This window comes from Phaseolus vulgaris, chromosome 9, assembly GCF_000499845.2.
Source record: "Phaseolus vulgaris cultivar G19833 chromosome 9, P. vulgaris v2.0, whole genome shotgun sequence".
NCBI classification, from domain to species: Eukaryota; Viridiplantae; Streptophyta; class Magnoliopsida; order Fabales; family Fabaceae; genus Phaseolus; species Phaseolus vulgaris.
Genome location: NC_023751.2, coordinates 24253751 through 24279205, shown reverse-complemented (window position 1 = coordinate 24279205; position 25455 = coordinate 24253751). Strand labels below are relative to the sequence as shown.

General features: G+C 39.0%; 2 protein-coding genes and 1 long non-coding RNA gene across 4 annotated transcripts; 1 reads left to right on the top strand and 2 right to left on the bottom strand.

The window, feature by feature from the left end:
- Positions 1-2302: 2302 nt before the first annotated feature.
- On the bottom strand, positions 2303-5464 carry LOC137820806 (ubiquitin-conjugating enzyme E2 27). 2 transcript variants are annotated; one of them, XM_068625061.1, is made up of 6 exons: positions 5104-5464; positions 4817-5001; positions 4616-4664; positions 3284-3443; positions 3055-3144; positions 2303-2642 (listed from the first exon to the last, which is right to left on the bottom strand). In XM_068625061.1, the coding sequence occupies exons 2-6, from the start codon at positions 4992-4994 to the stop codon at positions 2541-2543; spliced, it is 579 nt and encodes a 192-aa protein (XP_068481162.1). In that variant the 5' UTR covers positions 4995-5001; positions 5104-5464; the 3' UTR covers positions 2303-2540. The 2 variants fall into 2 exon arrangements, with proteins under 2 accessions (XP_068481162.1, XP_068481163.1); XM_068625062.1 differs by having other exon boundaries at positions 5323-5397.
- Positions 5465-6270: 806 nt separating this feature from the next.
- LOC137820805 (uncharacterized) lies at positions 6271-8600 on the top strand. Its single transcript, XR_011082695.1, has 2 exons — positions 6271-6573; positions 8152-8600. It is a non-coding gene; the product is annotated as an uncharacterized lncRNA (long non-coding RNA).
- A 9985-nt stretch (positions 8601-18585) lies between these two features.
- LOC137822317 (uncharacterized) lies at positions 18586-19213 on the bottom strand. Its single transcript, XM_068627202.1, has 2 exons — positions 18703-19213; positions 18586-18593 (listed from the first exon to the last, which is right to left on the bottom strand). The coding sequence occupies exons 1-2, from the start codon at positions 19211-19213 to the stop codon at positions 18586-18588; spliced, it is 519 nt and encodes a 172-aa protein (XP_068483303.1).
- Between the last annotated feature and the right edge of the window lie 6242 nt (positions 19214-25455).

Below are 25455 nucleotides of genomic sequence, written 5' to 3'. Positions count from 1 at the left end.
CTCAAAAAAAGGTACAAAATGGAATAATCAACTAAAAAAAAATCTTAGAAGAAACTTTTGGTTTTAGGGGGTTCACAATTTCCTTTGGGTTGCAATAATCATGTAATTCATGGAACTATTACAAGTACAACAATAATTATATTCTTGATAGAATTTCTATGATGTTTGTCCAAAAAAAAATTTATAACTATATGAGACCCAAATCCTCAACTGTAGATTTATTTTATAGAGTAAATTAAAATATGTCAAATGATAAAACTACTCTCTCAAATATTACAGTTGGAGAAAAATGAAAGTGAAAGATATGATTATACAAGGGTCTAGGTGAAATCATTTAAAAAGGTAGGATTATAATTTATTTAGAAATATTTACATTTTCTAAAAAGATTAAAACTAACTTTTTATAATTAATATGAAAATGAATGAAGAAAATATGGAAGTAGATGGAGAATTTTCCTTCAAATTATATATTAGTGTGATCTAGATATAGAATAAAATTAAAAATAAAATAAAAATCAATGAGACACATATTGCCATGATTGTTATAAATAAGGGTGGGGATGGATTGGATCTTAAATCCAAATCCAAATAAATGGATTGGATTTAAAATCTATATTCACTTTAACTATATCAAATATATTTGAATTTTTTTTAAATCCATTTAAAGTGGATTGAATCTAGATTAAATCCACTTTGTTAATTATATGAAATTTACTTTGTCAATTACATTAAATTCATTTTGATATCGAGAGAGACTAACTTGACTCGAACTGGGCCTAAGCCGACTCAACCTTGATGCAGACCAACTCGGCTCTACATCGACCCAGACTCAGACGGCTTGACATCGACCTGGGCCCGGACAACTCAACATCGGTCCGGGCCCGAACGACTCGACATCGACCCATGCCCGAACGACTCGACATCGGCCCGGGCCAGCTCTGCTCAACATCGGCTCGAGCCCACTCAACTCGACATCAACCCGGGCCTGCTCGGCTCAACATCGGCTCAATCCCGCTAGCTTGACATCGACCCAGGCCCGCTCGGCTCAAAATCAGTCCGGGCCCGCTCGGCTCGACATCGGCCCGGGCCTGAACGACTCAAAATCGGCCCGGGTCCGCCCGAGTCAACATCGACCCGAGCCCGAATGGCTAGACATCGACCCAGGCCAGCTCGGCTCGACATCGACTCAGGCCCGCTTGGCTTGACATCAGTCCGGGGTCGCTCGGCTCGACATCGACCCGGCCTGAACGACTCGACATCGGCCCGAGTCCGCTCGGCTCGACATCGAACCGGGCCCGCTTGACTCGACATCAACTCGGGCCCGCTCGTCTCGACATCAATCTGGGCTCGCTCGACTCGATATAGGCCCAGGCGACTCGACATCGGCCTAGGCCTGGACGACTCGACATCGTCCCGACTTTGCTTGGCTTGACTTTTGCCCGGGCCTGCTCGGCTCGACATCGGCCCGGGCCCACTCAACTCGACATGGGCTCGGACCCACTCGACTCGACATCTGCCCGGGTCTGCTCGACATCTGCCCGGGCCCACTCAACATGACATCTGCTCGGGCCCACTCGACTCGACGTTAGCCCTGGTCCGGTCGTCTCGATATCGGCCCGTGTCCGCTCGACTCAATATCAGACCTGAAAGACTCAGCTCGACATGGGCCTGGATTGGCTCGACCAGACATTGGCATGGACTAACTCAGCTTAATATCGACCCGACCGACTCTGCTCAACTTGGCCCAGGGTTGACTCGGCTCGACTTTGGCCCGAAATGACTTGGCTCAACTTTGGTCCATATCGACTCAATTCAACTTGGGCCCGAACGACTCAGCTCGACGTTGACTTGGGTTGACTTTGCTCAACCTGGGCCTGAATTGTCTTGTCTCAACCTAGATCGGGCCAAGTCAAAATCCAACCCAAAATACAATTTGGATAATTCAAAAATGTATCCAATCTATATCTAATCCATATCCAATTAAATGGATTGGATTTAAAATCCAAAATTATGGATTTGGATTTGAGATAAATCCATTTAAATGGATCAAAACTAATATGGATTTGGAAAATTATGGATTGGATTTTGTAATTTGGATTTTTTTCCCACCCTTAGTTATAAAGAACAAATTAGTCATTTTTAAAAAGTGGGATGATGCAGTAAGAAATCAGAAGAGTGCAGGAAGCAAGTACGTTTTGTTACGGTATTGGGCCTTTGCCAACAATAATTTAATTGTGAAATGGGTTCCAATTCGTAAATCGTCAACACAGTAATTAAATAACTCTCCTATGAAGCAGAAACCTTTGCCAACAAGGTATGTAATTTCATTACTGATATATAATCATAAGAGATAGTCGAGAAGCGAAGTTTCCAAGGAAAAAAGAAGTCAAAAGGTGAACAAAAGGACTATACGATACGTCAAGTATAAATTTATAAGACTCTATAACCTTTTTGTCTATATGGTTCCATCATCTTATGTCACCATGTCATCCTAAACTTCACCATGACAGAACGCTTTAGAAGATACTTCAAACTTGGGACTACAGCAACCTTTCAAGAGCCAAGTTTTCATCACCACCAACAGCTTCCAGAATGTTCCTTACTTGAGCTTCTGGAAATCCCATCTCAACCAGTTTCTGTACCTGTACCAAATTAAAAAGAAATTGCAAGCGTTATAAAATTACCATATACAAGTATTGTCATAATAGATTCATTAACAATGGATATGAAAATAATTACCTAAGTAGCTTAGATATCATTATTTTGCACTATCCATGTGAAAAACACGTCTATATTCTTAAACAGGTTATACATGTAAAAAAAAAACAAGTAAATAATATAATAAAGTGAAGTATATATACATGAAAGTATATGCTTTTGTAAAACAATAAACTACACCACCAATTTATCCAAAACAAATCCATATAAGAAAGTAATAAAGAATGTCCTGCATATGAATGTTAAGACAATGTCACACGGTGGTCAGGACATGTAAATACGCTCAATAATGTGCATCCATATTCCAACAATAAAAAGGGACAACAAGCTTAGTACCTTGTCTTCAATCCCGCGTGTTGATGCCTTGGCAAAACTTTCAGTCCAGTAGCGGGCAGTGCTAACAAATGTCTGATAGTCTTTCAGATACTACATTATCCATAGATAGACAGGATTACAATCACAAAAGTTTATCTAGCATAACTACACATGCATATAATATTCAATATACTGTGCTATAGCATTTCACATAAGCAGAGACACAGCTTCACTACAGAATGAGTCATACCTGCTGTGCCACCACAGCATCTTGAGGATCATCAGGCTGAGGGGCGGAGAGAAGTGCTTGCACAGAAAGAAGTGCAGTCTTCAGAGTGAGTGCCGGGCTCCACTGGTCCTTCAAGATGTCCAGGCAAATAGCTCCACTTTGGCTGCTGATATTAGGGTGCCTTCAATGTTTAACAGAGACAATAAAATCCACACATTAATCAACCAAACATACTGTTTTCTGATAGTAATCCATTTAATGCTATATTTGCATAGCAAAAGAAATAGCTCATTTTATAGAGGCTGAGAGAAAAAATAAACTCAAAATATCAAAAGCTTCTTCGGAACTCCTGATGTGGGGCAACTTAAAACTCGAGTTTGCAACAAAACTTGTGGGGAACTCACTATTCTCCAAATTTGAATGAACACCAAAACAAGTGAGGTATATATTTTGTCAGTTTAAGAATCAATGAGAGAAGTCCGTTTATGTATCATAGCTGGTCTGGTCCCAAGCCCGGTTAATGGAGGAGGGTTGTGTTAGACCCTCGGCAGCCAACACATAAAACTCGTCAATTTACCTAACATAATAACATGAATCACTCACAACAGAAACTTAGCTTATATACACATGATGAAATACAGAACACATCATATCAAAAGATTGAGAGACAAAAAGTATCACACTACCATACTCTATCCTATGAAGAGGATCAGCCTATTGAGCTTCTCTAGTGGGTTAAAATGAACCTCAAGCACCATCAATGACAAAATCGAATCAGGAGGAACCCTAGCACAAAACCACACGACAATTACCTATATCGTCCATGAATATATATGACAACACATTGGTCTAGGAAAAGCTCACCTTCCAGTCCAAACCCCAAGCACATTCTTATATTACATTACAAACTATCAATTTCGCAAACAACAACCCACTTTTTCCCCTTTTCCATACCCACAGAGAGTTGCACATAGATGAAAACAAAAAATTTAACAATATCAGTTTCTTTAAGGACTCAATGCTCCACACCCCTAACATCAAATTTCAGCCCAAAAAAGAAGGATTTAAAAAAAAAGAAAACAGAACAGTAAATAACAATTTATTTTCGTACTGGAAGATGGTTTTGAACTGCATCATTGCATTAAATTAAAAATTGTCAATATATCCCAAACAACAAAGTGTAATAACTTTCCAAACTAGACCAAAACACTTTCTCCCCTTTCCCCTACCCATGGAGAGTTGCATATTTAACAATATCAGTTTGGTTAAGGACTCCGTGCTCCACACACTCACATCAAATTTCGCGAAAAAAAGAAAGAAAACAGAACAGTAAATAACAATTCATTCTCGTACCAAACTTTGGTCTTGAACTGCATCTTGGGGGGTTCAAACGGGTATCCCTCTGTAACGAAAGCAACGAAGCAATAATAAAAAGGCGAAGCGAAAGAAGGAGCCCAACAATTGAGGGGAATTGAAACCCTAGGACTAGGGAAAAACAAAAGACAATTTAGGGTAATGAAAGAAACAGGCAAAAGAAATAAGAAATTTTCGTACCTGGCAATGTGATATCAATCTGAAAAATGCCTCCTTCATAGGGTGTTCCAACAGGACCCGGAATGGTGCCGAATAACTGGACAAGATCGTCGCTTTTCGGACTCACTTTGATGCCCGATCCCTCTGAGTCCTTGCTGCATTCCACCAGCTCCTTCTGCACGCGCGCAAAGTCTATCATCTTCACTCTGTCACCACCAATAACAAAACCCTAGACAGTGAGTCACAGACGGGGAGAACCCAAAAACTCCTCTTATCACGGAAAACAAGAAGAAGAAGAAGAAGTGTACAGAAGAAGCGAGGGGAATAAAGGTCGTGTGGCTTTTTCACTAGCGAGCGAGTGAGTGAGTGAGTGATATATTTTTCCTTTCTCTTTCTTTTTATATATACTACTGTTTTCGGTGGTTACGGAAAACGCCGTTACAATTTCCTTTGGCCGTGCCGGACCGGTGCGGTGAACGAGGGGAGTGACGCGTATTCTCGTAATCTGGTTTTCTTTTAACACTTACATTTAATGTCGAAAAACATGACACCACTCTGAAATTTGTTACCGAACCAAGTGTTTGATTTGAAGGCCCCGTGAATTTCCATGGAATTTCTGTTCAACACTGCGACAAATAATTTTCTACTTAAAAATATTATTTCCATCTTATTCAAAAAATTATTTATTCAATCCATCTTAAACCAAATAAATCATGAGATATAATTCGATAATAAAGAATTCGTACCAATATAATAAATAAAAAATAGTGGTGGGTGGACTTTTTTTTTTTAATTTCTTGCAATGTTTTGTTAGACACTCTTTATAATATCTACTTTTCTCTACAAATACGTATAGAAAATTTGAATATTTTTTCTACAACAATAAATACTGTAACCTAATTTTTCGTATATCCATTGGATCTAATGCAATTTTATCTTAAAATTAAAAGACTCTCTATTAATAATCTTTAATTATTACATACATTTTAATGTACTAGTTAATATTAGTTAGTGTAGATATAAAAAGTATTTTTTAAACAATTTTAAGTATTGTATTTACGAAACCTAATAAATTATGAAATTAATAATTGAAATGTGAATTTATGTATCACTTTTCGTTAGAATCTCTATATATAAATATATTATCACATACAAAATAATATTTAAAAGCTTGATTCGTGTACATGTATATATATTGCAGTAATAATACATATTTTAAAACTAAAAGATGAAAGTAAAAGTCAAACATCAATTAATGAATAATATAAAATATTAATATTATATTAATACTTGTATTAAATTAGTTATTTAAAATATATTTTAAAAATATTTATATTATATGTAAGAATATATTTTTGAGTATTGGAAAATAAGATTTTGTTTAATGTTTGATGTTATGTATCACTATGACTCAGTAAGTATTATTAAAAGAAAAAAAATAAAGAGAATGCAAACTAGTATGGGTACTAGGCTAAGACCTATACTTAGTGAAGAAAAGAATCAAATTACATCAAGCAGAGAACTAGGAAATTTACACTTATTATGAAAAAATTCTAAAAAAAATGCTAGGAGGCAAGGTATTATGCCACACCTGTTCCTGTTCCTGGTGATGAATAGACCCTAGCAGTGGTGGTGGGTGAGTGTTGCTGAGGGGTTGGCACCGCTTGGTGCTTTGTGGGTTGGAAGACTCCGCTTGGCTAGGTGCTGCTGTGCGATTCACTCCTTCATTTGTTTGGGACGTGCAACTCTTGGATTCCAAGTGGCTCCATTATTGGAAGGTAGTGTTCTTTTGCTCTCCATAATCTTGTTGTCCATGATTTGGTATTGAGTTACGTTACATCCACGTTTGGGTTCTTGAGTGCGGGAGGTGTGTAGCCAAGGGTGTAGTTGGATTGCACCGCTGCTAGTGGGCCATTCACGTTAACAGGTGCGTGACCAAGGGTGCACTTGGTTTGAACCTTTGCTAGTGGGTCACATTTGCAGTTGGAGTCCCGTGTGATTCGCTTGGTGCGTGTAGAAAAATGGGGCTGGAGTTGGTGCCTGATCTACTGGGCAAAGGCTTTTTGGTGTTTAGCGTGGCCAAGATTCTTTCCAAGAATTGCTTGGTTTCTGTTCTTGTTGATCACGTTTTCTGGTGCAGAGTTGGTAGGCATGCTGTTGGTCAATTCTAAAGCGGTGGTGGGCTCCGCTTTCTTTTTGGTGCAACATGGCGGAGGAATCAACTGGTTTTCAGATACCATGGAGCTGTTTGAAAGAAAAAGAATTTGTGCCCAATATCAAAAGTCTAATTGCTGAAGAAGTTTACTCGGCCTATCTCGAAGAATGTAAGAATCACCTGAATGGTAGAGTGGTGTTTTCCAAAGGAGATCAACCCTTGACTCATCTCGAATTCACCAAGAAATTGTAAATAATATGGAAAGCAATTGGTTTGGTTGAGTTTGAATTTGCTTCTTTGGAAGAGATGAGGAGAGTTCTTGTTGTTGGCTTCTTGTGGTTGTTTAATCTACAATGAAAATACCAAAACTCAAGCATGGTTAGGTTTCATGGTTTGCCTCTTGAATATTGGCAACAATGGCTATCTTCTCTATTGCTAGAAGAATTGGTACACCCTTAGCTTTAGATGATTGTACTATGAAGAAAACCCGTGGCTTTTATGCTAGAGTTCTCATAGATATTGATTTACTCTCCTCTTTGCCTAATCAGCTATTGGTAGAAAGGCCTAGTTATGCTTTCATTGCTGTAGTATGAAAGATTGCCTCTTTTCTGCAAACATTGCAAGATGATAGGTCAAGACATTGGTAAGTGTAGAACTTTGCAGGTACAGAATTCAGCTGCTACTGCTAATGTTGTTGAATCTGTTATTCCATCTACGGATAAGACTACAGCAGAATCACAAACTCTTGAAGTGGTTGATATCATTGAAAAGGATAATCCTAACTTTGAAATTACTCCTATTATGAGCACTGATTTCTCTACAGAAAGGGTTGTTGTTGTTGCTACTAAGAGCAATGTTGTCTCTGTAGAAAAGAACTCTTCAACAAACCCTTCTACTACTGTCTCTATAGAAAAAATATCTACAACAAACTCTGTTGCTTCTGCCAACAAAAGAGTTGATGAAGCTGCTACAATAACCATGTCTCCAACCAGTTTTGCAGTGGACTCCTTAGCGAGAATGCCTTCTCTAGAAAGCATTGATCATCTTGATGAATCCCAGCAAAAAGTGGCAGATGTTGCTGATCTGATATTGGATCATGCCACTGCTACTTCATAGCAGCAAGTGCAAGACCAGTCTGCTGAAAATCTCTAGGTTCCTAAAAATATAATACCTTTACATAATCAATTTTCTTCTTTAGCAGGTATGGAAAATGAAGAAGCAGCAGAGGCTTTTTCTCCTCTTGGTCTGAATGCTGATACACAAAACTTCATTGAGGAAAGCAAATTGGCTTCTAAATTCTGGTCTAATCAGATTGAGGCAAAGGAAAAAGCTAGTGATAATGGGGATGATATTGTGTAGACCATAAGAAGACCTGGGCACCCTTCTAAGGTTGGTAACAAATGAAACAAAAAGACTCCTAAGGCAGTCTCAACTAAGAAGAAATGATGATGGTCCCTTGCTTTTTCTGGAATGGGGCTTGTTAATAAAAAATAAATGGATATGTTGTTTAATCTACTTGAACAACATAAGCCTATTCTTCGTTTTCAGTGATGAACCTATGATTGTCTACATCGATTCTCTTTTTAAAGTTGTGAACTTACAGTTGGTTGCTCACTCTCAAATCATGAATAAAGTAGCTAAGTTATTGTATTTTGTTGCCAACAACTTATTTCAAAGTTTCAAGGTTGGATCTCAATTCATTACTGTAAATTGCCTTTTGCATCTTAAAAGTTTCAATTTTGCAGGTGTTTATGGGCCAACACCTATACGGCCATAAAAACCTTATGGAGTGATCTTAATTGTCTTATTGTCCCTGATGCATCCTTAGTGATTTCAATGTTGTTCTTTCTAATGACGATTGTAAAGGTGGGATTTCCCTAATCAAGTATCTTGTATTGAGTTTCTTGATTGAATTAATTCTAATAATTTGTTAAACATGCCTTTTTCTGGTCCTTGTTTCACCTAGAGTAATGTCAAGGTCAGAATAAGATTGATAGAAGGTTGGATAGAGTCCTTTACAACCTTGATTGTCTTGATCAGTGGGTTTCTTGCAAGTACAAGGTGTTGTTTAAAAGTTGTTCATATCACTCTCCTCTTCTTGCTTGTCTCTCCTCTTCTACTGAGTAACTCAAGACTGCTTCTTTTTGGTTCTTCAAAATGTGGCTTGAAAACCCCAGTTGCTTGGAAACGGTTAAAAATTATTAGGATGAATAGATCAAAGGTGGTTGCCCTATGTTGACCCTCCACCTCAAGCTCAAAAGATTGAAAGTTTTGCTCAAAGGATGGAACAAAACTGTGTTTGGGAACATTCATTTTGTGGTGATTGAGAAACAACAATCCCTCCTGCCATGTAGAAAAACTTGGAAGATGCTACTAGAAGGAATAAAGAGTCTCTTACTGCTCAGGAATCTAAATCTCGTGAGAATTTAGACCATGTTCTTCACCGTGAAGACTTATTTTGGCAAGAAAAAGCTAGAATATTATAGTTTAAAGATGGACGATAGAAATACTTCTTTCTTTCATAATGTGGTGAAACGTAAGAATAATAATACTAAGATTAATAGACTAAGAGTAAATAATTCCTTTTTAATGACCCGCATATTGAGTATGGGTGTCATGAACTCAATTTTTCAAAATCCAATCTAATCCAATAAAATTAATTGGATTTAGAATCCATATCCATTTTAACTAGATTAAATTTATATGGATTTTTTCCAATCCATTTTAAATGGATTAAATCTAGATTAAATTCACTTTGTTAATTAGATTAAATTCACTTTGTCAATTAGATTAAATCCACTTTGTTAATTAGATTAAATCTATCTATATATGGGTCCTGACCGACTTAGCTTGAAAAGTTCTGGGTCCAATTGTCTCGACATGTACTTTGACCCACTCGACTCGACAAGGACTTTGGCCCACTCGACTCGACATGGAAACTATCTGACTCAATTTTACAATGACCAAGCCCGACTCGACCTGGGCCTAGCCCCACTCAGCCTTGGTCAACTTGACTCTATATGGGTTCGTTGGTGACTCAACTCGACATCGGCCCGGACCGGCTCTGGTCGACATCTGCCCGGGCGACTCTGATCGACATCAACCTAGGTTGACTCTGCTCGACATTGACCTGTGTTGACTCTGCTCGACATCGACCTAAGTTGACTCCCCTCAACATCACCCCAGGCTGACTCCGCTCGACATCGCCCTGGGCCGATTCCGCACGACATCGACAAATCCGAAAATCGACCTGAGCCGACACTGGTCGACTTTGGCCCAGGCCGACTACGCTCGACATCGGCCCGTGTCAACTACGCTCGACATCAACCCTAGCCGACTCCCCTCAACATCGGCCCAAGTCGACTCCGGTTGAAATTTGCTCGGGTCGACTTTGCTCGACATCGGCCTAGGCCGACATTGGTCGACTTCAGCCCGCGCCAACTCTTCTAGACATCGGCTTGTGCCGACTCCGCTCGAAACTGACCTGGGCCGACTCCACTCGAAACTGACCCTGACCGACTTCGCTCGACATCTTCTCGGGCTGACTCCGCTCGATAACGGCCCCGACCGACTCCGCTCGACATCGGCCTGTGCCGACTCTGTTCGAAACTGACCTGGATCGACTCTGCTCGACATCGGCCCAGACCGACTCCGATCGACATCGGCCCGGACCGACTCCGCTCGACATTGGTTCGGGCTGACTCTGCTAACCAACGGCCTAGGCCGACTCCGCTCGACATTAGCCCGGGCCAACTCTGCTTGACATCGACCAGGGCCAACTCCGATCAACATCTGCTTGTGCTGACTCCGCTCGACATCGACCTAGACCGACTCCAAAAATCGTCCTGGGTCGACGCTGGTCGATTTCGTCCCAGACCGTCTCTGGTCAATATTGTTTCCTGTCGACTTCGGTCAACATCAACCCGGGTCGACTTCGATTGACATCTGCCCAGGTCGATTGCGGTTGACATGGGTTCGCTCGGGCCATCTCAGCTCGGCATCGACCCAGGCCAACTCCCCTTAACATCGACCTGGGCCGAGTCCGTTCGACATCGACCTGGACCGACTTCGCTCGACATCTACCTGGGCCGACTCCGTTCTACATTGGCTCGGGCCGACTCTACTCGACATCGACTCAAGCCTACTCTGATCGACATCGGCCTAGATCCATTTCGCTCGACCTTAGTCGGTCTGGGCCGACTTTGCTCGACATTGGCCTAGGTTGATTCCACTTGAAATCGAACTGGGTCGACTCTGCTCGACATCGGTCAGGGCCGACCCCGTTCGACATCGATCCGGGCTGACTCTGCTTGACATCAGTCCGGGTCGACGATGCTTGACATTGTCCCGGGTCGATGTCGAACCAAGTCGGCCCGGGCCGACATCGCTCGACATGGGCTCTGATTGGCACTGCTTGACATGGACCTGGGTCGACGAGGCTCGACATTATTCTGGGTCAATGCTGCTCGACATCGGCCCCAACCGACTCACCTCGATATCGGTTTGGTCTGACTTGACCCTGACCAAATCGGCTCAACACCAGCCTTGGCCGACTCGGCTCGGCATTGTCCCTGGCTTACTCTGATCGACATCGGATCATGTTGAGCTAGCCTGGCAACAGCCTGGGCCGACGTAGCTCGACATCGCCTTGCTTGATTTGACTCGGCATCATCCCGGGTGGAGTTGGCTTGACAGGGACTTAGTCTGACTCGTCTCAGTATCAGATATGGGCCCGGGTTGACTTTGATTTGGGCCTACTCGATTCGACATGAGTTCAAGCCGACTTAGCTCAACATGGGCCCGTATTGACTCTGCTCAACCTGGGCTTGGGCCAAGTCAAAATCCAATTTGGATAATCTAAAAATGTATTCAATCTATATCTAATCCATATCCAATTAAATAGATTAGACTTAAATTCCAAAAATATAGATTTGGATTTGAGATAAATCCATTTAAATGGATTAAAAGTAATATGGATTTGGATCAATTATGGATTGGAATTTCCAATTTGGATTTTTTGCCCCCCCCTTAATATTGAGGATTATATTTTGGTTTTAGGGTTTAGGGTTTAATTCTTCTCCTACAGGGAACATGGAGGAGTTTATCAAATTTTATATTCCTACTGTTATTTCTACTGCAAATAATAATATGCTTATTAAATGCCTTGATGATGAGGATATCAAGGAAGTTGTTTTTAGTCTTAAGTCCAACAGTGTTTCTAGTCCTAATGGTTTTGGGGTACTTTCCATCACTCTAGTTGGGATATTTTTAATATTGATGTTCAGAGTTGTTTGTCAATTTTCTATACAGAATTGGATTCTCTCTCGTATGAACAATAATGTGGTCTCCTTGATTCCTAAAATTAATGAGGCTGACTCCATCAAAGACTTAAGACCTATTTGTTGTGGCCAACTTTATATTCAAATTCATTTATAAGGTCCTTAATGATAGGCTTGTGGTGGTTATTTCTGATATTGTTTATCCTAATCAGCTTGAGTTTGTTAAAAGGAGACATATACATAATTGTATCAACACTGCTCTTGAAGTTGTTAATCTTCTTTCCAGAAAGGCTAGAGGTGTGAATGTGACTTACAAAATTGATATCTATAAGGCTTTTCATACCCTCCTTTGGTCCTTTCTCTTGCAAAGTCTTGAAAGGATTTGGTTTTCACCATTCTTTTATTACTTGGATCCATGTTGAAGGAGGACCATCCAACACCATTCACATATCTAACTCGGGCTATGATTAGAAGAATAGAGAAAGGTGACAATAGTCAGAAGACTCTCCTTATGTGCTCCATTATATGTCATAGTCATACAATTAGATAAGTAATAGAATATACTTGTATATTAATTTATTAATATTATTTATATTATTAATGTTATTATTACAAGTATTATTTATTTTATTATATTAATAATATTACTAATATTATTATTATTATTAATATTATTCATATTATTAATAATATTATTTATATTATTAATTTTATAATATTAATAAAATGTATTATTAGTTATGATTATTATTATTTTAAAAATATTAGTTATGATTTTATAATTATTTATATTATAATAATATTTTTAATATTATGTATATAATTATTATGACGATAGTAGATAGGTAATAAAGATTCGTGGATAATAGTTTGTCGGTAATAATTAGTAGGTAATAAAGATTTGTAGGTAAATAATTGGTAGGTAACAAAGATCCATGGGTAATAGCTGGTAGGTAACAAAGATCTGTGGGTAATAGTTGGAAGGTAATAGAGATCCGTGAGTAAAAGTTGGTAGGTAATAAGATCTGTGGGTAATAGTTGGCAGGTAATGCTGAATTTACCTACGGATTCAGATTTGTGGGTAATATCCGTAGGTAATATTGTCCATGGGTAATATCTGTAGGTAATGTTTTTCGTGGGTAATATCCGTAAGTAAAGCTGAATTTTCCTACAAATTCAAATCCTTGGGTAAAAATTCGTAGATAATACTGATTTTTTTTGTAGTGATAGCACCACTCATGCCGACCATATTCACCATCTTTGCCCATGTTTTTTCCTTACTTCGCGAGCATCATCTTTTTGCTAATCTCAATAAATGTACGTTTTGTCAAGATACTTTCATTTTTCTCGTTTTCCTTATCAGGAAAAATGGGGTTCAAGTTGACCCCACCAAAATCCAAGCCATCCAGGATTGGACCACTCCACAAACAAGTCAATGATATTTAAAGTTTTCACGGTTTCATTGGGTTTTATCACTGTTTTGTTCCTAATTTCTTTACCATTGTTGCTCCCCTTAACAATATTGTCAAAAAGGATGTTCCTTTTCAATGGGGACCTAAATAAGACGCTGCCTTCCAAACTCTCAAAACTTGCTTAACTCAAGCACTTGTTTTAGCTCTCCCTGATTTTTCCTCTACCGTAGAAATCAAATGTGATGCTTCCATTATCGGAATCGATGTTGTCTTAACTCAGCATGGTCATCCTAAAAATTCAAAGGTGCAACTTTGAGTTATCCTACATATGATAAAGAACTATATGCGTTTATCCATGCTCTTCATACTTAGCACCATTACTTAGTCACCAAAGAGTTCATTATCCATACCGACCATGAATCTTCAAAATATCTTCGGGGTCAGCATACACTCAATAAAAGACATGCCAAATGGGTCAAATTTTTGGAACAATTTCATGTCATTAAACACAAACAAAGCTCCCAAAATATCATGGTTGATACTTTGTCTCGCCATCATTTATTACTCAATGTCCTCGGGGCTCAAGTTTTAGGCTTTGATCACATTAAGAAATTATACCATTCTGATGACCATTTTTCTGTCATCTTTTCTAAATGTCTTCAGAAACCATTTGATGGTTTCTCTCTCTCCAATGGGTATCTCCTTTCCAAAGGAATCCTCTGTATTCCTAATAGCTCCATTCGTCGGTTACTAGTTACAATGAGTCAATAAGGTGGTTTGATGGGTCACCATGAGGTTGATAAAACGCTCTCCATTTTAATTTTATTTTTTTTTTGGCCTCATATGCTGGTTGATGTTTAAAAACATTGTTCTAAATGCATTGCTTGTTTACAAGTTAAATCTAAACTCAAACCCTATGGCCTTTACATTCTTTTACCCATTGGGAAGATATTAGTATGGACTTCATCCTCGGTTTACCTCACACACCTCAGGGTTTTGATTCTAATTTTATCGTCGTTGATCGTTTTAGCAAAATAGCTCATATTATTGCATGTCATAAGGTTGATGATCCTAGCTTCTTTTGGAAAAATCTTCTTCAAAGAAATTATTTGATTGCATGGTTTACCCAAAACCATTGTGTTTGACCATGATGTTAAATTCCTTAGTCACTTTTGGAAAACCTAATGGTCTAGAGTCAGCACAAAGCTAGATTTCTCCACCATTTGTCGTCTCTAAACTGATGGACAAGCTGAGGTGGTTAATCGTTCTCTCTCTACCTTGTTACGAGCCCTTTTACATGATCAAAAAACCACCTGGGATGACCTTCTTTCTCACGTTGAATTTGCATACAACTATGTTATCCATCACACCACTAATCTTTCTCATTTTCAAGTTGTGTATGAGTTTAATCCTCGCACACCCCTCAATATCCTCTCTTTGCCAGATACTCAGTCTTTTCTACACACTAACGGTATTTCCAAAGCTGAGTTCATAAAACAATGTCATGCCAAGGTTAAGCGTCGTATTGAGGAACAAACACAAAAATATGAGATATACCATAATAAAGGCCACAAGAAAATCTTTTTTGAAGAAGATGATTGGGTTTGGCTACACTTATGGAAATATTGTTTTCCCTCCCAACGCTAATCCAAACTTAGTCCCAAAGGAGATGGTCCCTTTCAAGTTTTGAAACGCATCAATGACAATGCTTACCAGTTGGATCTTCCCGATACTTATGGTGTTTGTCCTACTTTTAATATTACTGATCTTTCTCCTTTTTCAGGTGACATTCCCACAAATCATTAACCGGATCTGAGGATAGATCCTTTTCAAGGGGGAGAGCCTGATGGAGGACCATCCAACACCATTTACATATGACCTCTAACTCGGACTATGACTAGAAGAATAAAGAAAGGTGACAATAGTTAGAAAACTCTTCTCGTTATATCTCCTAGTCATACAATTATATAAATACTAGAATATACTTGTGTAGGATTTACATTTCACTTTTCCTTAGAGTATTTTATAGATGAAATAAGGATACTCTAGAAACCTTAACTTGTCACACAAGTAAGGGCTTCTAGAGCACCTTAAAAGAATGCATAGGGCTTTCTTAAGCCACCATACTCACCATAGTTAACTCTACTTAACTAGAGTTATGGTAGCTTAAGGAACAAGTCACCTTCATCTATAAACACTCTAAGATTCATACATGTATTCAAATTTGCAATTAATTGAATTAAGTATTCTGAAATGAAGCTCATTCTCTCTCAAATCTCTCTTTGCTAGTGAGTCTTTTATGGCCTAGCCATCCTTAAAAGGTTGGCCAAACCTCATTTCCCTTCATTGCACCTTCAACCACCGAAAGCCTAACACCTTCATTGCCATTCGGTGCTCCTCTCTTTAAATCCTTTCGCTGCATTGCTCCATTCAATCCCACAATCAAGAACTTGGATTGCATCACATGTTATCCTTCATTCAACTATGCTCTCCATTAGGATTAATGGAAACCTAGTTGGTCTCTTCCCTTGTAACTGTGTATATGTTAAAATGTTCATAATTAAAGTCTTAAAGGACAACAGTCTTAAAGGACCACAATCTTAAAGGAGAACATTCTTAAAGGACTGTAATCTTAAAAGAACGCAATGAATATTTTAATCGATTAAATTATCGAATTAATTTGTTAAAATTACTTTAAACCTTAAGTAAATATGTCTAAGTGTTTCTAGTTTGTTAAATGATATTTTAAATAGATTGAAATTACTTATGTTATTAGAATGTTTTATCAATCTGTTTTTAACAAGTTGAAATAATGATTTGATTTGTTGATTTCACTAGTAAGTGAATTTAACAAATTATTTTGAAGTTTTAATATATTTAAACTGACATCATAACTCTCATTTATGAAACATTTAAAAAGAGAGGAGAAATTTTGAGCGAAAAGTGAGAGAATAAATTTTACATCTAAGAGTTATATATTTTGAGATCAAAATTGTGTTATTGAGAATTCTTTGCAAGTCTTGAGATCATCTTGAATAAGTGAATTCGTTTTATTGTATTTGTTTGTGAGTTAATTACAAGATGTTTTGCTGAATAGGGTGCTCAGTTTTGAAGAACTGTAATAGAGTTTTATAGGGTCTCTTTATAATATGTTCTTAAGGTGCAAGAAGTAATTCTTGATCACATGTAATCTAAATTTTGTTGAATTTAATCTGAACTATGAACCAATATAAATATGTTGTATCTTTCTTCCTCCTTTGTTACATTCGTTGTTTTACATTACTGTTAATTGTTCAAAAAAATGAATCTGTTAAAATGACATACTATATAATCCTTTACTATGTTGATTTAACATAATTTTCAACTGACCAAAAGATTCTTTGTTTTACATTACTGTTAATTGTTCAAAAAATGAATCTGTTAAAATGACATACTATATAATCCTTTACTATGTTGATTTAACATAATTTTCAACTAACCAGAAGAGGTTTCACAAGTTCCCCCTTCCTTAAACTTGGTCATATTTTATTGGTTTCTTCGGTTAAGCTTTAGTAGGTGAGTTGGAGAGTATATTGTGACTAAAAATCCAAGATTAACAATAATAACATATGAAGTCCAAATAAACTTAATTAAATGAACTTAAAATAGTAAATTTATTCATAATTATAGTTAAAGAAAACTATGATTAAAATTTTTATAAGTATAAATAAAATTTTCATTAGGTTTTGGCTATTGATGTCTCATCTTCCCTCCTCGCCAAAAATCCAAACAAAATAGTTGGAAATATATCAAGTTTCATTTGATTCATAGCTTATCTTTGTTGACCTCATTCTTTTCTAAGCCTGCAGTTTGATCATGTGTTTTTCTTTACAAAGGAATTGCTCTCCAGCATTGGAATGCTAAGTAAATATTTGGGAACCCATAGATTGTGTTTGATTCAGTTTTTGTTTAGTAGATTTTAAGAACACCTTTATAAGTCAAAATTTTAAAGCTAAAGTTTAGAAAATGAAAATAACTAAAATTGATTTACACACGAGTAGTAATATCATTATACAGACCTGAGAAAAAACTTAAAGTAAAAAAGAAATTAATTAACACACCGGACATTAGTCACATAGATGAATAAACTAAAGAAACAGATATTATTACGTGGTACTTTTCAGAGGCAGGCAGGTATATCACCTATCAGTATATGATGATTAATAAGAACTTAAGAACATTCAACAGCCCAAGAAAAAAAAAAAAAAACATAGGTATTATAAATAAATTTTAATTTTTGTTTTCACCTAAGTGCAGTAATCATTAATCATTAATTACTAATTAGTGATATGTAAGAAGATGTCTTCCGTCAACAGTGCCTGTGCAAACCAACACTGGTGGCTTCTTTCGGTTCATATGCTTAACGTAGAGTAGATTCTTCTTCATTGCCTGTTTCATTTTTCCTTTTCTACTCGAAGCTGATTTGATCTTAACAATCTGAAGCATCTAATAATGAGAGACTCTCAGATTAAACTCAAATTAATGGTTTTACAATTATGTTAATACAACTACACTAATTAGATAACCAATTCACAAAATACTGAAAACAGCTTATATATATACCTCGTTGGAGTTTCCTGTGTTCCCAGCTGAAACCAATACTAAGTTTTCCATACTATTACTGAGTGACTTTTGGAGTTGGTTCTCATCATCAGCTGCATTTGACAAAATGAAAGAAAATTATAACAGAGTTGGAGATCATTATGTTTATGATCTTTTCATTGTTTTTCCATATATAACTAAGTATTTTTAATAAAAAAACTAGACTATTTGTCACATACAAATTGACCAGCAACATAATGCACACAACATGCAATAGTTTCTTTTAATAAAAGTTGTTAAATGAAAACGTAGCACCGATCCATTTCAAAAGAAACGGTCAAAAACATAATAAAAAAGATGATGTTAACAACCTATAAGATTAGAATTAGAAAGATAAACAACATTTTACTGAAATATATATAGAACAATTTTGAAATTCTCAAATCACAATTATAAAATGATAGTTTTTAAAAATTATACCTAGATCCTTTGACTCAGGAAATTCTTCCTCCTTCTTGTTCTTGGATTCTATGCAATAAATTTTGAAACTGGGAGATGATGGACCTATATTTCTTCCACTTTCAATGTCGTCGTCATCTTCATCTTCGTCCTCTTCGTCATCACTGCCATACGTTGCATTCCCTTGCTGCAGCCATGCACTCTTCACGTTCTCATCCTTCTTTCCAACATCTCTCCCTTTTTCTTCATTGTATAACTCATTATGCTGTTTCCCGGGTTCAGAAACTGGCACTGGAACCACTTTGGAGACTCTTTCAACATGTTTGTCTTTTCTAATGTCATTCAGAGAACCCTTATTACTGTCGCCACCATAATTTTCTTCATAATATTGAGACTTTCCACCATCTACACTACCATCAAAATTCAGCTCCTTCTTTTCACTCCTGCGTCTCAACTCTTCAATTCTGCTACGGACCCTAGCAGGCAACACCTCCCCTCCTTTTCCATTCAACCTTGAATTGTTGGACCCCATTTGGATCAGAAGAATTAATTCTGATCTGCCACGGTTCACACTTGGAACAAGGTGAAGGATTATGAGGGCGTTGTGTGCATGTTGCAATTGAATAACAACATACAGTCTGTGTATACAGTTGTTAATTTATTGGTGATCAAATATAGTACAAAAAACGATTGGATATTGTGCATCTACGTTGTCTGTCGCATAGCATTATATGATAAGGCACACACACACTAACGTAACCTCAACATACTAACGTTACGGATTTGAAACATAAAACCTGGATCTTCAAACTGGGTTCTGTGGCGTAACTGGTTCTGCTATTTTTGATCAACACAATCATACTTTCTAAACGTGGAAATTCAGGACAAGACAACTTTTGGGCACACACAAAAATCTCATGTAAAAATTGAATTTCTATTTCAACTTCCTACTATATATATTTAACCTTTATATACAAATAGTTTTATTTAACTATTTTTTAACTTCGAGTGCCTATAAATTTTAAATTTTTATCATCACAAAATGATTTTTTAATGCTGGAACCATGGCAAATTCTATCACATAATCACTAAGTGGGGATAAAAACGTTTTTTTAAAATAAAATTTATCAAAATGAAATTATTATTTAACGTTTTTAATCATTGGTTTTTTTAACTGAAATCTCCAATATTTTATTTTTAATTATTTGATATAATAAGAAGCTATTTATTTGATCCCATTCTAATTCTAATGGTTTATTTTGGAGTAATGATACCTCCATTCACAAATAACAACTGTATACACTCAAGTCAGCATCTAACCTTAATTTTATTCATTAATTTTTGCATTCTCTTTCAATTGAAATAATCTTGTACCTGTGTCACCCAACGAGTCAAATTACTCGATTACGGTAGAATTATTCAATTACGGTGACCGACCGATCGTAAAACATTTAAAGTAGTTAGAGTTAAAATAATTGTAAAGACTCTTTGAGAATCAGAGACACGTCCCATCAAATCTGGGTAATGCCTCAAAAAATCAGGAAATTCCCTTAAAAATAAGCTAACATTCATATATGATTGATTCATTCCATTACAACAAATAGTCCATGATCAAACACTATAAATAAATTCTCTTTAGAGGACTAAGGTACACTTTGAATCAGTTCTTAATATATACTCTAAATACTGAGTACTTACTTGATCGTCGGAGTACCTTTTGCAAGTCAACCCTGACCGAGCACCAAAAAATTAAGGAAAAAGACTTAGAGTGAGGAGTCAACAATTGAATAGTTAGTTCCAGGTACTATCTAAACCCACTTTGTCTACACAAGTACAAATCTTTTATAGAATCACTATAAAGATAATGAGGTTTAGTTGTCATGCACATGCATTGGACATGCCCCACGTTAATAATTTTTAAAAATAACAAAGTAATATTAATTAATTTGTATCGACCAAATAAACACTAAATAAAATAGTAAATTTATGGAGGATGCATTTGATCATGATAGATTCTCGTCTCGACAAAATTTGTCAAACACCCTTTTTGACCATGCCTAGGTTTTAGAATAGCCTATTGCAGAAGATTATCCGCTTTCACAGGTTGCTACGACTGCTATTGATAAGGTTCCTGCTTTCCAATCTGTTTTGTTGTTGTTCCATCTCCGCCAAGGAAGAGTTCTCCTATGAATGAAAAATCACTTGTTGTTGCCAAAACTCTACTTCCTAATAATAGTATGTTGGCTCTGCAAAATCCTTTTTCATCCTTTGTTGGTTTAGAAATTGCAGATGCGACAGGTGGCCCGAATACTGGAAAGCCAATTATCCCGACTCCAATTGTTGATTTACATCATAGTGAGCAAATAACTGTAGAAAAACATGTGGCATCTAAATTTTTGGTTTATGATAGTGAGGCTGAGGAAAATGTTAGTGATAATAGGGAGGATATTGTACGCACCACTAGGAAACCAGGGAGACCGCCCTAAAGGGGCTAGTAAATAAATAAAAAAAGGTGTTAAGACAGTTCCATCCAAAAAGTTGCAATGAAGTTTTCTTGTTTTTTTTAATGCCAAAGGCCTGACAAACCAAAAAACTGTGGAGATGTTGTTTAATTTACTTAAACAACATAAACATCTTCTTGTTTTTATTGTTGAACTCATGACGTCTTACACTAATGCTTTGGATGTTCTTTTCTGTACCGCCCTGGTAGTCGGAAGTGATGACGTGGCATCCAGCTACAGTATAGGCGTGTTGACAAGGCGCCAGGTTGGCAGAAGGGAAGGAAGTCGGGGGGCTCGTGAAGTCGCCAGTTATTAAGTTGGCGTGTTCCGATCTCCAGCATACCAGAATCGGCGATCACCGGGTTAAAGATGAAGTCGCCAGATGTAAACTCAGGCGACCTAGTGATTGGAGATCGGAAGAGCAAGCACATCGCCAGAGATGAAGGTGGTGCAGATTATGAAGGCGGCCGGCGAGACCACAGGGAAGGTGTACGAAGGCACCCTAACTCGCCAATTCCAGTAGAGATCGCACTCCCAAGTTAGCTATGCACTGGGCAGTACCATGCATAAATAACTTAGCCAAAATGAGAGTAGAAGCAGCGCCCAAGTCAAGGAGGCTCCAGATGATGGCACGTGTACAGTTGGATGCGAGCCACGTGTCTAAATCTGTAAGTACCAGGAGAGAGAAAGTGACCAAGTATATAAGAGTTCTCAACGAACTTTCTGGGGTACGCACGTTCAGATTATACTCTTTACGCTTGCGAGTTCTAGAGCACACTGTGAGAGAGAACATTGCACGGTTCCTTGAGATTTTTGGAGCGTTCTTGCTCTCAGTATTCTGTGGTTCGGTCACTGACTTGGGCGTTGGAGTGCGATCGGCCGCAGGGGCGCCGCTCTGTTCTTTTGCAGGTTCTTGAGGTGGATCTTGGAGAAGGACGGACGTTTGAAGCGGTGCGCAAGTCGATCCTTTGACGAGGCAGGTTTCAACGCTCTGGTCAACAGGCAGGATCATCAGGCGCCCACCGTGGGGCCGTGTAAAACTTGTTCCCATCCGCAGCGAGAGTCTTGGAGGTTTTCGTAGCTTTCTGTGTGGTTGTGTGCTGGTGCAACTGTTGTTCGCTGTTCATCTAGCTTTTGTTCAGTGTTTCTCACGTTTTCCACCGTTCGTTTGAGGTTTTGTTCGGTGAAGTGAGGTTTTCTGCTGTTTACGCGTGATTTGTTCGGTGGAATTCGAGCTCTTCGATTTGTTCGATTTTTTTTTTCGTGGAAGAAGCGGTGGTTTCTGGTGGAGTTCCAAGTTTTTTTGAAGGTTTGCGGTGTTCTTGAGTTTTCTTGCGGAGTTTCGCACAGTTTCTTCCGATTGATCGCTGAATCAATCGTAGCTGAAGTAAGTGTTGTTCGCTGCATTCTGTGATTCGCTAAGTTCATGAGAAAAATGAGAAGCAATCGTTCAAGCCCCGTGGCGCCTGTCGCTGCTGAAGGCGACGCCGCCATGACCATGGCGCAGATGGTAGATATTATGCGCTCCACGAAGTGCACGAGAATCATGGCGAGAAGTGCACGAGAATCATGGCGGAGCTCCACGAAGGTATATGCGGAAGCCACGTCGGGGGTCGAGCTCTGGCCGCGAGGACTCTCCGTGCAGGCTACTACTGGCCAACGATGAGAGAAGACTGCAAGAAGTATGCGCAGTGTTGCAAACAGTGCCAACAGCACACCGATTGGCACAAGGCGCCTCCCGAGGAGTTGAAGTCGATTTACAGCCCTTGGCCGTTTCATACGTGGGGAATCGACATCCTGGGACCTTTCCCGCTGGCGATCAGGCAGATGAAGTACTTGGTGGTGGCAATTGAGTATTTCACCAAGTGGATCGAAGCAGAACCAGTGGCCCAGATCACCGCACACAAGATCGAAGGTTTCGTGTGGAAGAACATTGTGTGCCGGTTTGGTGTGCCCAAGCGCCTGGTGTCGGACAATGGGATTCAGTTTGCAAGTCACCTGTTGAAGAAGCTTTGCGAAGGGGTGGGAATTCAACAAGTGTTTGCATCCGTCGAGCACCCTCAGACGAATGGCCAGGTGGAGTCAGCCAATCGAGTGTTGCTGAGAGGATTGAAGAGGAGGCTCGGGAAAGCCAAGGGAAGCTGGGCTGAGGAGGTACCCCGTATAGTCTGGGCGTACCACACCACTGAATAGTCAGGAACCCATGAGACCCCGTTCAGCTTGGTCTATGGGTGTGATGCAATGATTCCAGTGGAGATCTAGGAAAGTTCGCCGAGATTCCAGAACTTCGTAGAGGAAGACTCGAATGAAGAGAGAAGGCTGAACCTGGATCTACTGGATGAGGTCAGGGAAGAGGCGAGACTAAAAGCTGAGGCGGTGAAGAGAAGGATTGAACGAAGGTACAACTCGAAGGTGATGTCAAGGCAGTTCAGAGAAGGCGACCTGGTGATGAGGAAAGCCCACCAGTACGAGATGGAGAATAAGCTGTCGCCTAAGTGGACGGGACCGTTCAGAATAACCGAGGCGCTCGGGAACGGCGCCTACCGCTTAGAGACGCTGGAAGGAGGGGTGATTCCTCGCACCTGGAACGCCACGCACCTGAAGTTGTACTATAGTTAAGAGCTTTGTAAGTAAAGACAAACACAAAAGTTATATTACAATGTCTCTGATAAAACAGTTTGAAGGGGGGCACTCTTTTTTTCCTAAGGAGGGTTTTTAATGAGGCCACCCAATAAAAGAAGAGTTTTCGAAGTATAAGGCGTTCTCAGATTGCATGCTTGCTGTTTTCCAAAAAGTTTTGAAGAAAGACCTTGTCACTTATACGTGATTTAAGGCAAGTAAAGATATATTGCATGCTTTCTAAAAAAGTTTTAAGCCCTCATCGTCCTTCGGCGATCGGAGGCACCAGTTAAAGCTAAAGTCCTCATCGTCTTTCGGCGATCGGAGGCACCAGTTAAAAGACCTCAACGCCCGCGCGCGTTCCGAGGCAGGTTGAAGACCTCCTCGCCGTCGAGCGAGTGCAGGCGAGTAAAAGTCCTCAGTGTTTCTGGGGGCGAGAAGATGTAACCCCTGGGGCAATGTAGAGGCACCAGTAAAAGTCCTCAGTGTTTCTGGGGGCGAGAAGATGTAACCCCTGGGGCAGTGTAGAGGCACCAGTGAAAAGTACTCAGTGTTTCTGGGGGGGGGAGGAGATGTAACCCCTGGGGCAATGTAGAGGCACGATTTAAAGACCTTCTCGCCTATGAGCGAGTTCAGACGAGTTAAAGACCTTCTCGCCTATGAGCGAGTTCAGGAGTTCAGGCGAGTTAAAGACCTTCTCGCCTATGAGCGAGTTCAGGCAAGATAAAATCCTTCTCGTCTCGAACGAGTTCAGGTATGGTGTAGAGGGTGGAAGAAGTTCTGAGGATGGCTAAGGTAGGTTCGAAGAGAACGCCTAGCCAACCGGTCTCTTACTCTGAAGCACAAGGAGGTAGAGAAGGATCCGAAAGGCGCCTCTACCCCCAGATGAAAGAGCAATGGCCAAGTTGTGAAGGCAGGAAGAAGCTGGTGTTGCCAAGAGTCTCTGGCGACCAGGAAACGTTCAAGCAATGGCGAGAAGTCAAGGACCCATTTTGATGAAGCAGATCGGGTGTAGCGACGTTATAAAGCCAGGGGTTGAGTTAAAGTCCATTGCTTGAAGTATCATTTTATGCTAAGGTTCATTGCCTTAAGTTTACGAGTTGATAAATGTGATTATTATTCGGAGTTGAGATGGTTCGAAACAGCTAAGTACAAGATCGTGCCTACGAGATTACTAAGTTATTTCTTTGAAGTAAATCACGCAAGGAAAGTTAAAGATAGACGAAGAGGTTACAAGAAGAAATGCAAAAGTAATTTCATTAAGTAAAGTATTAGCTCAAAAATACATGTACAAGAAAATACGAGTTCATTACAGAATTATGTACAAGGGAAAGGCACAAAGGTAGCAGATGGAGAGAATCGATTAGTCTTCAGCGGGAACCACTTTTCCATCCACTACCTCGTTATCAAGAGACACCATGCTGAAGTCCAGGTCGGGGAACAAGCAGGCAAATTGTTCCCGCGCAGCTTCGAATCCAGCAGCCAGAATTTGAGCAGAATTCAGCTTGAGTTCTTCAATCTGCTTCTGAAGTTCCTCAATCCGTTTCTTGAGATCTTCAGTTTGTTCTTTCAGCTCCTTATTCTGCTGCTCCAGCTCTTCAACTTGCTTCTTGAGTTGTTCATTGGTTTCTTGAGCCTGGAGAAGGTCTTCAGC